The sequence below is a fragment of the Hemibagrus wyckioides genome, linkage group LG16 (genome assembly GCF_019097595.1).
Source record: "Hemibagrus wyckioides isolate EC202008001 linkage group LG16, SWU_Hwy_1.0, whole genome shotgun sequence".
NCBI lineage: Eukaryota > Metazoa > Chordata > Actinopteri > Siluriformes > Bagridae > Hemibagrus > Hemibagrus wyckioides.
Genome location: NC_080725.1, coordinates 21,732,501 through 21,745,466, shown reverse-complemented (window position 1 = coordinate 21,745,466; position 12,966 = coordinate 21,732,501). Strand labels below are relative to the sequence as shown.

Here is a 12,966-nt window from a genome sequence, read left to right as displayed (position 1 = left end):
GCTCTGTCTGACCACCGTGGCCGGCCCCACGCACGCGCGCGCGAGCGATTGCGTGATTGATTGACTCCACCTGATTACCGGAGCTCACACAATCGCACATCTGGAGGACATGAAGCTCCCTAAAATGCTCAGAGTGAACGCGGGGAAAGTTTGCGTTAACTTGATGTCGGGGCGGCGTGTCCGCGTTGGCGCGTGCTGCCCCGCCCAGGGCGCTGTCCGTTCAGCACCGCGCGAGCCATTTCACACACATGCGCGCGTGCGTGCGTGTACCCTCACCCACACATATTATTGCTTACAAGGTCTACAAACCACAACACACACACACACACACACACACACAGAGAACACTGGAGCTGTCCTTCTAATGAGCGGCAGAAACATTTACAAGCACGCAATTATCATAAATCATAAACGACCCACAAAAATTAGGGGTCCAAAAATCCTGCACCCATATTGTGTTTAAAAAGATCTCGTGATGTTTTGATCAGCCTCTGTTTTTTCTTCAGCATATAAACTCCTTCGTCCGAATAAAGTTAGGTGAAGTATCTAGCCATGCTTCTGTGGACATCAGAGTTCCTCAACAATCAGAACCAACTCCAGCGTGATGGAAATTCGGTTCGAGAACAATGAGCATCATGACAGAACATTGGTAGAACTTACCTCTCTGACTGTTGAACAGCACTGGAACTGGAGACTCCTTCCCTCTTAATATCCACCAAACATCTCCTTACAGAAAACCTCACCACAGCAACGAGCTGTTTATGTGGAGTGTCCGTGAGCTGTTACTATAGCAACGGTCGCATTGATTAAGTGAGAAATTAATCAACAGTTTCAGAGGAATTTGGGGATTAAACCTCGTAGTCTCCAGGGAAAACCTAAAAAAATGTAATGTGGGCAGCGAACATGTCTGACTGACTCCATTTCAGGTAAAAAATATAAAGAAAGGAAAAATTTTATCACAAAATTATTAATTATAGATTGGGTATTTTTGGACTTTGGGCTGAAAAACATGCCGAGCATTATGTATGCATTATACTTTATTTCTAAGAACACACACTACTCAGAAATATCTCAGAAAGGCATACTATGATGTAATATACGTAATAATAATAATATACAACATTAATATTACATCATCAGCCCTAATGATTAAAAAAAAATCCTGCTTATTAGAAGATTTCCCACACAGCCTTCCCTTCCAGAGCATCAGAACATGTGTTTCAGCCTATCAGAAGAGAGAGCAAGCCATGACTGGCTCCTCCCACTCCTGCTGCTGATGTCATAGGTGACTGGGAGGTGGCTGGATGATTGCATTAGTGTGATTAGATATTTGGGTGTGTCTCACTGGGCTTATTTATTTATTTATTTATTTTTAACTCTTTTTCATGATCTATATGCAAGACCGCAAAATAAAATGTTTTGGTTTAAAAAGGAAAGGAAATGAATATGAATCAGTTTATTTAGGAGAAAAACACAATGCATGATCAGGGATGATGAAGAAATCATCAACCACTTGTACAGCAAGAGCACTGATTATATATCAGCTGAAAGCAGCTCTGCAGTTCAAAAAAATCCCTCACAGGTAAGTGATACGCTTTCCTGATGGATTCTGCAAGCGTATTGCATTTCATGCTCGAACAGAGTGTGCTGACTCATCCGATTCATCTGCTTTTGTCTCTCTGCACCTCTCAGGTCTAGAGAAGGACACACCCTTTAATTCCAGTCTCATCCACTAGAGGGCGCAGGGCACATCACTGACAATGGAAAGCTAGTAGTAATGGCGATTTGTTTTTTTATTTTTTTTTTGCAGTGAGTCAAATCATATGACTCTGAGTCGGTTCCTCAAACGACTCATTGGATTCAGATCTGGACTTGGGAGTTTGGTTGAAATCATTTCATGAGAATTACACTTTCTAATAAACACAATACCTGCTTTTACAAAAAAAAAAAAAATCAATTTCATTAATAACATATTTCCATTTACCCCCGACAAATGGAATGAGAATTGAATCATTTTATTTAAATGGTATTATTTATTCAGTTTAGATCTCTCAGGACTCATTTGCGGATCCAGACGTACACTACTCGCTCGCATCCATTTTACTTTTACATGTTTGTTAATAATTTATAGCCGTTACTGAAGATCATGAAGGATAAAAGGCTAAATTTAGACTCTGTGCTCTACATTAAAATCATCTTGTGGAGTGTAATTGACTCGAAAGATTCAGAGGGAGAAAAGAGCTGTGAGTCCAATAGTGAGCAAGAGAGAGCAATAAACTCGGAGCTGGAGACTCAACTACTAACTAAATGTGAAAGGGAGGAGAGGAGAGGAGAGGAGAGGAGAGAGCAAAAGAGACAAAACAAGATGAGTTGAGAAGAGACAAGAAAGGGAGGGAAAAGAAGAGAGGTGAAGAGACGAGACGAGATGAGAAGAGAAGAGAAAAGAGAAGGAGAAAAAGAAGAGAAGAGAAGAGAAAAAGAAGAGAAGAAAGGGAGGGAAGAGAAGAGAGGTGAAGAGACGAGACGAGAAGAGAACAGAAGGAGAAAAAGAAGAAGAGAAGAGAAAAAGAAGAGAAGAAAGGGAGGGAAAAGAAGAGAGGTGAAGAGACGAGACGAGAAGAGATGAGAAGAGAAGGAGAAAAAGAAGAGAAGAGAAGAAGAAAAAGAAGAGAAGAGAAGAGAAAAAGAAGAGAAGAAAGGGAGGGAAGAGAAGAGAAGAGAAGAGAAGAGAAGAGAAGAGAAGAGAAGAGAAGAGAAGAGAAGAGAAGAGAAACACAAACACTAGGGGATATTTGATGTAGATTCTTCACCTAACATCCAGAAGAAATCCACAAAACCCTAATTCTGATCTTTTTGGAAATGATCTGCAGATATTCTTTATAAATATTAAATATGATTCATAATATTTTTATTATATATTCTAAATCCTTTATACTATGAAATAAGTAAAATAGAAAAAAATTGTAATAAAAAAAGGTAAAATGAAAAAGCCAAATAAAATCAAATAAAACAAAATGGAATTAAAATCTACATAAAATAGGAACAATTAAGTAAAATAAAATAAAATAAAATAAAAAAACAAAATGAAAATAAAGTAAAATAAAATTAAATTAAACAAAATGTAATTAATATATAAATAAAATAGAAAAATAAAGTTAAATAAAATGAAATTAAAAAGTAAAATGAAAATAAAATAAACAAAATAAAACAAAACAAAATGTAATTAAAATATAAATAAAATAGAACTAATTAAGTGAAAAAAAAAAGGTAAAATAAAATAAAATAGCTTTAGGTGTGAATGCAGACAGTACTATACTCAGTGCTGTACCCTTTCTGAAGTGCACAAACCAAAGCATTCTTCAATACACTGACAAAACCAACAAAAAAAAAAAAACTCAACTATGATTTCTTCTTTAAATTTTAATGTTAAAACAGGGCTAAAGCGTTCCAAAAATTACTGAGAGAGGTTTCTCCAGGCCAAAAAGCAGCACAGCCACAAACTCAACAGCAAATCAACACACAAATCAACTAAAAAAATTAATAATAAAAAAAACACACATATGAGCGTTTGCACAATTCGATAAAGAAGGGACGAAGAGTTATGATTTTATGGAGAAAAATATAATAATGCAACAATTTTGCTTTAACACACAATGTGTCTGAAGTGACGAGACAAGACGAGATCCACTCTCAATAAGGTCCTGGAAAATTTTGGAGGAATCTGAGAAGCATTAATTATCCAATAATTCCTTAAAGAACCTTTTATGTGCTCAGAGCCTTATTTATAAAAAAAAAGCATGAGCAACTTCCTTGAGGAAAGGATGAATCCCTGTACTACTTCCTCATATGATGATGATGATGATGATGAAGGGATTCGATTTCATTCGAATTGTAAATAAAAGCAAGCTGTGAGCTGGAAACTGATCTGGACTTGGACTCTTGTTTTAAAAGGATCACTGAGGTTATTCAGGACACAGAAAAATAGCTGAAGAAGCATAAAAAATTCTGCTCATCTTTCGAGAAATAATCCCAAATTAATGACATCATGAAGATCATTTAAAGATACTGATACACATCATAATGAATCTTCCCTGGGGGCGGAGCCTATAGGGGGTGGCACCTAGGGGTGGAGTTATAATAAGTGTCTAAATTTCCAAGACTGCTTTCACACTTCTTTTGAGTCTTTTGTGCTTCTATTTAAAAATAAATAAATAAATAAATAAATATATATATATATATATATATATGTAGCTGTTACCATGGTGACACTGTAACCGTGACGGCACTCTTATCCTTCGTACCTAGCTCGCTCTCTTTAAATCTGATTCATTATTTTCAGTGATGCAGATCAATAGGGCGGAGCCTAGAGGGGGTGGAGCCTAGGGAGTGGAGTTATACTAAGTGTCTAAATGTCCAAGACTGTCTTTTGTGCTTCCCCTTTTTTTTTTTGAAATGTAGCTGTTACCATGGTGACACTGTTACCTTGACAACACTCATCCCTCCTAGGTAGCTTGCTCTCTTTCAATCCGATTCATTATTCTCAGAAATGCAGATCAATAGGGCGGAGCCTATAAGGGTGGAGTTATACTAATTATCTAAATTTCCAAGACTGCTACAATGTTTTTCTACAAAGATGAATGATTTTAACTTTCTCTAGACCTTAAATGGATCAAAGAATACGACATGGCAATCAGCTACATGATGAGGTTTTGTTGACGTGTACAGTTGACTGTGATCTGCTGTTCAAGACGTTTTCACATCACAGACGTAACACAAGTACCACCGACGCCACAGACAGGAAAAGAATTGTTTACTGTGGACTCTGTGAGCACCGCCATGTTGTCGCGTAGCTGGACGTTCCCAGTAGCTCCATGCCAGAGGTCAGGTTTTTCCGAGGTCCAAGTACAATAACCTGAGCGTGGCCTAAACCATGTTACTAGAAATCAGATATTACTCAACCTTTCCAGGATTTACAGGGGGTATTTTTGGTCATTGTTGCTTTTCAAGACTGACCTGGTGAAACTTCAACCCCAGGATTCTTCCTACCAGTGGAGACGCACCTGTAGGACTTCCTATGAGATTTGTACTCACGTTCCACACACGTGAACGGACCAGGGCTTCAGTTGAACATGTGGCGTAATGTCATACGATGCATCTCGTCTCGAATCTATAGAAAAAGTCCTAGAGGAAGTGATTAACAGAAAAGACTTTGGGTCACATGACATTACTGGTCAGCCTTCTTTATCCTGGTAGCTTCAGTACTAAACTACTGAAACAAACCTGATGGCTAATTAAAGTCCATTTGGTTTAAGTGAACAAAGATACATAGGCTGATAAATGTTTCCCCCAAAACCAGTTCTTTTACGCTACCTGTGAATAAAAGCCAGTAAACTCCATATTCTTGCCATTTCATCTCAATAAAAATGGACACCACCCCCACCACCAACACAGGTGCCTCACCATTTCGCTGGTGAACCAAAACATCTCTCCAACTGGTGTCAAAGTCAAAAGATAACATTAAGTAATTTCTTAACATGTCATGATCTCGTCTCAAATCATAAACTTTCTCTCTCAAACAAATACAGAAAAATTCCTGGAGACTGGCACTGCAAGCAGACCTGTATTTAGTTAACACTAATAATAAAAGAAGTTACTTCATAACGGTCTGATTTACTCTCTAATTAAGCAATTTGAGACGTTTGTTTATTGCACTGGGTCCTCACACACAGAGCTAAGGTCGAGTATACAAAACAGACTTCAGTTAATGTCATCAAATAAAGGGTCGAGCTAGTGTATTGATATACAGCAGTGAGCAATCTGATTGGCTGAAACACATTCAAGCGTAATGACCTAATAAGAGAGTGGATCTAATAAAAGTGAGGATCTAATAAGAGCGTGGTGGATGTAATGAGGGCGTGGATCTAATGAGAATGTGAATCTAATGAAAGTGTGGATCTAATGAGAGCGTGGATCTAATGAGAGCATAGATCTAATGAGAAGGAGGATCTAATGAGAGTGTGGATTTAATGAGAATGAGGATCAAATGAAAGCATGGATCTAATGAGAGCGTAGATCTAATGAAAACGTGGATCTAATGAAAACGTGGATCTAATGAGAGCATAGATCTAATGAGAAGGAGAATCTAATGAGAGCGTGGATCTAATGAGAGCATAGATCTAATGAGAAGGAGAATCTAATGAGAGCGTGGATCTAATGAAAGTGTGGATCTAATGAAAGCGCAGTTTGTTATATATTTAACACTGCACTGAGAACAGCTTCAGCTGATTCACCATTAAAAACCAATAAACAAACAATATTATCATTTTGTATTTTAAAAAAAAGGGATCTGAAGTAAAGACTGGGGTTCTGCACTTGATTTTTTTATTTTATTAAACATCACAACCCACAACGGATGAAAATTAATCTGGAAATAAGGTCAAACCAGATCTAATTTAATGATTAAAATAATTTAAAGATCTGTTTAATGTGGAAATCTGTTTATATAAAAAGTTCAAGAAGCCCTGATCTGGACTCTTCTCTGGGAAATGTTTTTTTCTCAGATATTGGAGCAACGTTCATATATAATAGATTTGTAAGTAAAGTTAGGCAAAGAAAACAAATCTCAGAATATAATCTTTAATGTGAAGGAACTGATCGATGGCATTTACAGATTAGCTTCTAGTTTAAAAGCTATTTTTGTTTGGTTTTTTGGGACAACTCGCAATATTTAAAATTTATAAGGAGCAAAAGAAATGACCGATAACGAAAAACAAACAGATAACATTGAAGCGACACAAACACAAGAAAGTAGACAAACGACCATCTTTTTTCCGCTCACTTCATCCTCACAGCGATCTGCAGTCTCGCAAATTTAAATACATCAACAACATTCACACACTTCACATGTAACAGGTCTCGCCTACGCTGGAAAGTTTTGGGTCTTACACACATGTACCATGTTTATTTGGGGTAAAATGAAAAATAAATAATAATAATAATAATAATAAATTCACGTTATAATTGAAATGCAGGTTTTATTCTAGCGGCACTTTGGCGCCCCCTGGTGGTGTTGAATCCTGATAATTCGGTTCTCATTAGTGTTGCTGGATCTTCGCCTCAGGAATACATTCTTTAAAAAAATTCCACCAATAAATCAATCTGGGAAAAAATTTTTGTTGCTAATTTTGATGCTGATAATGAATAAAAAATGTTCATTAGCACAAGTCCTGGCTTAGCGTGTATGTATAAATGCGCATATTATAATAAGAAAAAAAAAAAGGAAAAAAAGGCATTGTTTTAATCACGGCGCTGTAAAAAGGAGTCCGGAAAATGTTACGTTAAAGAAGAAATAAATTAAAATGCTGGAATAAATCCAAAATATGTCAATAAGCTATAAAGGGATTTTTTATGTTAATTAAGCCGTTTTTTTTATTTACTTATTTTTTATTTAATTTTATTTTTTTTTTAGAATATTTCTGGAATCATATCATCGATCCCCAAGAATCTGACGTCTGTCACGAGGTTTGCTTTAAACTCTGCCACCTTTTTGTCCACCCTCACAAGACTGAAACACATAACGGTGATCATCCAGGACATGAGTACAGAACAGAGGGGGTGGGGGTGGGTGGGGTTTTATCCGTCTCCTGGTCACTTATGGCACTATCCAGGCCGAGCAGAACGTGCGAGCAATGCAGAAATGGATTGTAATAAAATATATAAAAGGGGAGAGATGGATGAGGGGAAAAAAGGGGGGATTATGGGGTGAGGAGGAGGCTAGGGTTCTGGTACAAACTGCAAAATTCTCAACGATCCAAAAACGAGTCACGGCTGAGTGCTGATTCAACATCCCACTCTTAAAAGGAGCTGGCAGGGGGCGTGGTCAACCTCTTCCCGATATACACCCTGTCAGAGAGAGAGAGATAGAAGGAGAGAAGAGAGAGAGAGACAGAGAGAAAGTGTGTGTGTGTGGGGGGGGCAGAGAGACAGACAGAGACAGATGGAGAGAGAGAGAGACAGAGAGGGAGAGAGAGAGACAGAGAGGGAGAGAGAGTCAGAGAGAGAGAGAGAGAGAGAGAGAGACAGAGAGAAAGTAAGAGAGAGAGAGAGACCCAGACAGGTAAGTTAAATGCAACAGTTAAGTTTTGAACACAAAGGTCTTCAGGATGTTTGAGCCGCACGATTCAGGAATAAAGGAATAAACTAATTCTTGACTCCGCCTGGATGTTTACGGATTCTCTCAGCAGCTTATGAAAAATAAACAAAGGAATAATCCTTAATAAATAAAGATAAATAAAGATCTATAAAATCTGAGCTCTCACCCGAGTCCCAGGACCAGTAAGTGTGAAAGCAGCAGTGAGGGGAGGAACACTCGGAGGAACTCGGCAGAGAAGATCCCTCCTTTCTTCATAGCTCCAGTTTTCCGCATGCTGAGCGTCACGGTCCTGCGAGGGTGCCGGAAATGGAATTCCCTGCCGCGCACACGCGCACACACGCAAGCACACGCACACACACGCACGCAAGCACACGCACGCGCACGCAAGCACGCGCGGGCACGCACGCACACACAGAAAAAAAAATCAAAATAATTCCTAGTCATTATACGACATGAACTTTTTCTGACGTTCATAAAGAATTTTCAAATTTACAAATTGTTTATAAACTAAAAAAAAAATTCCAGGATCTAAAATTTAAAAAAAAAAAAAACGTATCTATTTTTAAAAACAAAATTTTCACACACTTTGGAGGAACGTTCTCAGGTCTGCTGGACCAGTCGGCCACCCAGTCCGAGTCCTTCATTAGAATTTCATCATCCCTCAACTTCTCCAGTGCCTCCTACACACACACACACACACACACACACACACACGATCAAACACAACTCCCTCCCACTTTTCCAAATTTAGTCCATTCCATACTGCTTGTTTTCTCCTATATTTATAACTCTTTGGTGCATCTGCAGATTTACAGCCTTAAAAATTTACATTAATTAATTAATATTAATACCATACACCCTAATGTAATATCAGCTCCAATCCTGACAGCTAAAAAAAACTGTACTGTTTTATCACACCAACAAATTCACCCACGTCTCCATCAGGTGTCTTTTCATATACAGATATACTGAATTTATTTATTGTTGCTCATTTTACACAACACTATCTCTATCACTGTTACAATTTTTTGGGTTATGGACAATAAGTGATCTTTATCTAACCTCATAAAAAAAGAATTTTTTTTTTTAGAAAACATAAGTAATTAAAAATTTATTATATAATTATTAATTTTTTTTTTAATATAATTAATTATTTTACAGTGAATATGAGGAAGAAAAGGACAAAATAATTTCAGAGACCATTAGCTTGTAGTTAGTAGGTAATAATAAAAAAAGATAAAAGTTAGGATAAAATAAATGTAAAATATATATTATATATATATATATATATATATATACACACACATACATATATATATATATATATATATATATATATATATATATATATATATATATATATATATATATATATATATAAAAAAAGTATTACAAATGTACCAAAAAATAAAAATAAAATTTTAAAAAATAGATAAAAAATAAAAATATTAAAAATATAATGTGACAAAAATAAAAAAACATAAAAAATAAAAAATATTACAAATAAAACAAAGGATAAAAAAACAAAAATGTTAAAAATTTAACAAAAATATAAAAATAAAATGTAAACAATAAAGTAACAAAAAATGTAAAAAACAAAACAAAAAAACAATAATATTAAAGATGTAATGAAAAGATAAATGCAATATCTCAGAAAAGTGTATTGTAATATAATTTATCATGAGTTTGATGTCATTTCTCCCTAAAACAATTGTTTAATATTCTGTTCTGATGACTAAATTCCTGATTACGAACCAAACGAGCGAGTCATGACAAGCGATGTATTCAAAACTGACTAATGACTCATGATGCTCATTAGTTACTAATTAATTAATCATTATTAATAATTAGTTACTATTAACCGAAGCAGCTTAAATATCGCAGCTTTACGCCACACTCTAACATAATTAATATTTTACACACACAATATATACATTTTTAATCAAATTCAGTCCAAGAGTACCTGGTTTTCTCCTCTGTCCACGTCAAAGCTGATCTGACCTTCATCCTGTGGACTGCGGGGTCGCGGTGGGCTGCAGGAAGAAAACACACATGAAGGCTTTTTTACAGGTGAAATCTTTCCCCTGGGTCCTAGTGAACTAGTGTGTAAAAGGAATCCTGGGGTTGTGTAGTTGGAAGTTTCACAGTGCTCCTCCTTTATCCGGGGTGAACACTGAATCCTGCTCTTCATCATCTACATTCCTAAACCCTGCTGCAACGTTCTTCTCATTTGCATATTCACAGCATCGACGATTCTGATTGGATAAATCCGGCTCTATCTACTGAGCCGTTTTTGTTAAGTCTTGCTACGTCCCGGTTTTCACCTGATGTGAGGTTTTCATGCGCTGTTCACTTTCTGATCAGGTGTCTGTCGCTAAGCAACAAGCCGTAAGGTTGTAACAGGGCGTGGTTTCACACTGTAACATGTTCAGCACCGCGATGTGGAGTTAACACTGTAAAAGCTTCAGAGCAGAGTTTCATAACCCCAGGGAAAAAGCCCTGCTTCATAACCCTGCCTCTACATTACACCTGTCACACCTTCCTCTACCCCGGGCAGTGTAAATAGAGTATAAAGGAGTCCCTCTACCTGTCACAGGAGGAGTTGCTACGGCTGGACTCGTGCTGTGCGTCCAGCAGGATCTTCTCCATGTCTCCGTTGTGGATGGAGGAAGAAGAAGGCACGTGTTCCAGCCCTCCGCCGATCACGTCATCCTCTTCCACAACCTGGGCCAGACTGGGCGTGCCCTGGGCGGCGCCCTGTGACGTCAGCGATGAATTACCGGCTAACTCCAGCTCCACCCACGAGCCTAAGGACGGGAAACGTAAAAAACATCAGATGTGGAAAGACATGCAAACAGAGTAAACTCTGAGACTGGAGACTCCTTCCTTAATCTTCACCATATTAACAATTAAAAATTAACATTTTTACTCAGTGAAGGAGCTGTTACCATGGAAACGACAACGTTTAAACACAAACCCAAGCTGCTGATTTACAAAGTTGTTCAACAACATCGGAGGAATAGAACATTGGAAGAAATTAAAATTTGGTGTCACTGAGTCTGATGGTGCGATCTACAAGCTCTACAAGATCTACAAGATCTATAGATGGACAAAAAGAAAGATGGACAGAGAGAAAGATGGACAAAATAAAGATGGCCAGAGAGAAAGAGGGACAGAGTGAAAGAGGGACAGAGAGGAAAAATAGACAAAGAAAAATGGACAGAGAGAAAGATGAACAGACAGAGAGAAAGACGGGCAGAGAGAGAGAAAGACAAAAAAAAAAGACAGACGGGGAGAAAGATGGACAAAGAAAAAGATGGACAGAAAAAAAGATGGACAAAGAGAAAGATGGACAGAAAGGAAAATGGACAGAAAAAAGATGGCCACAAAGAAAGATGAACAGAAACAAAGATGGACAGAAAGAAAGATGGACAGAGACAAAGACACATGGAGAAAGAGAGAGAGAGAGAGAGAGAGACAGAGGGAAAGACAGACAGAGAGAAAAATGGCCAGAAATATAGATGGACAGAGAGAATGATGGACAGAAATAAACATGGACAGAGAGAATGATGGACAGAGACACTGATGTTAGGAGAACAGGAAATCTGAGAATCTGATGTGTAAAAGGTTAATAAAAATCAGACACACCGGATTTAATAGTGACCTTTAACCTTTTGGCTTAAAAAAAAAACAAAACACAAGCTCCTTCCTGGTCAGTTCAGCAGAAGCTCCAGCTCTCCAGCCTCAGGTTATTTTTGAGGCTGATTTCCACACACAAAGCCGTGCTGAAACACTGCGGTCACTCATCACACAGAGGGCAGGAGCTGGAGTGTTGTTTTTCTTTAAAAGATAGGATCTGTGTGTTTAGTAGATTTCCTACATGGAGCCGTGTGGAAAAAGAAGCGGAATTCCCATCATTGTGGAATTAAAGAGAGAGAGAGAGAGAGAGAGAGAGAGAATGAGGCAAAGAGGGACAGAGGACAGAGACAGAGAGATGGATAGAGACAGACACAAATGTGAACAGAGTGAGAGTTGGACAGAATCATATCCAGATAGAACTGGATGGAGATGAAGAGAAGAGAGGAAGAGAAAAAAGAAAGAGAGAGACAAAGGTGGACAGAGAGAAAGGTGGTTAGAGACAACGATGGACAGAAACAAATATAGACAAAAAAGAAGAGAAAGATGCACAGAGACAGACAGATAATGATGGACAGAAAGAAAGATGGACAGAGAAAAAGATGGACAGAGACAGAGAGAAAAAGATGGAACGAGAAAAATATATAAAAAAAAAAAAGATGGACAGAGAGAAAAATGGACAGAAAAAAAGATGGACAGAGACAGGAAATAACCAGGGAGAAAGAAGGACAGAGAAAAAGATGGAGAGAAAGAAGGACACAGACAGACAGAGACAAAAATAAACAGAGACAAATATTAACAAATATGAAAAACAGAGACAGAGATAAAGATAGAGTCACAGACTGAGACAGACAGAAAGAGAGAGAGGGGGAAGGAGAGAGACAGAGAGAGAGAGAGAAGGACAGAGAGAGGGAGGGAGAGAGAAAGACAAAGACAGAGAGCAAGACGGACAGAGAGAGAAAGAAAGAGAAAGACAGAGAGAGAGAGATAGATAGACAGACAGAGAAAGACACAGACAGAGAGAGAGGGAGAGAGAGAGAGGCAGAGAGGGGGAGAGATAGATAGACAGACAGAGAAAGACACAGACCGAGAGAGAGGGAGAGAGAGAGAGGCAGAGAGAGAGGGAGAGAGAGAGAGGCAGAGAGGGGGAGAGATAGATAGACAGACAGAGAAAGACA

General features: G+C 37.9%; 1 protein-coding gene across 1 annotated transcript in view; it reads right to left on the bottom strand.

Moving 5' to 3' along the window:
• Nucleotides 1-6,620: 6,620 nt before the first annotated feature.
• bnip3lb (BCL2 interacting protein 3 like b) overlaps nt 6,621-12,966 on the bottom strand; it is a 15,232-nt gene continuing 8,886 nt past the window's right edge. Inside the window, exons 2-6 of the mRNA XM_058412286.1 lie at nt 10,740-10,959; nt 10,116-10,185; nt 8,738-8,832; nt 8,319-8,468; nt 6,621-7,902 (exon numbers count right to left, since the gene is read on the bottom strand). Coding sequence (XP_058268269.1) covers nt 7,854-7,902; nt 8,319-8,468; nt 8,738-8,832; nt 10,116-10,185; nt 10,740-10,959 — 584 coding nt within the window. The 3' untranslated portion in view covers nt 6,621-7,853. The remainder of the gene's footprint in view (nt 7,903-8,318; nt 8,469-8,737; nt 8,833-10,115; nt 10,186-10,739; nt 10,960-12,966) is intronic.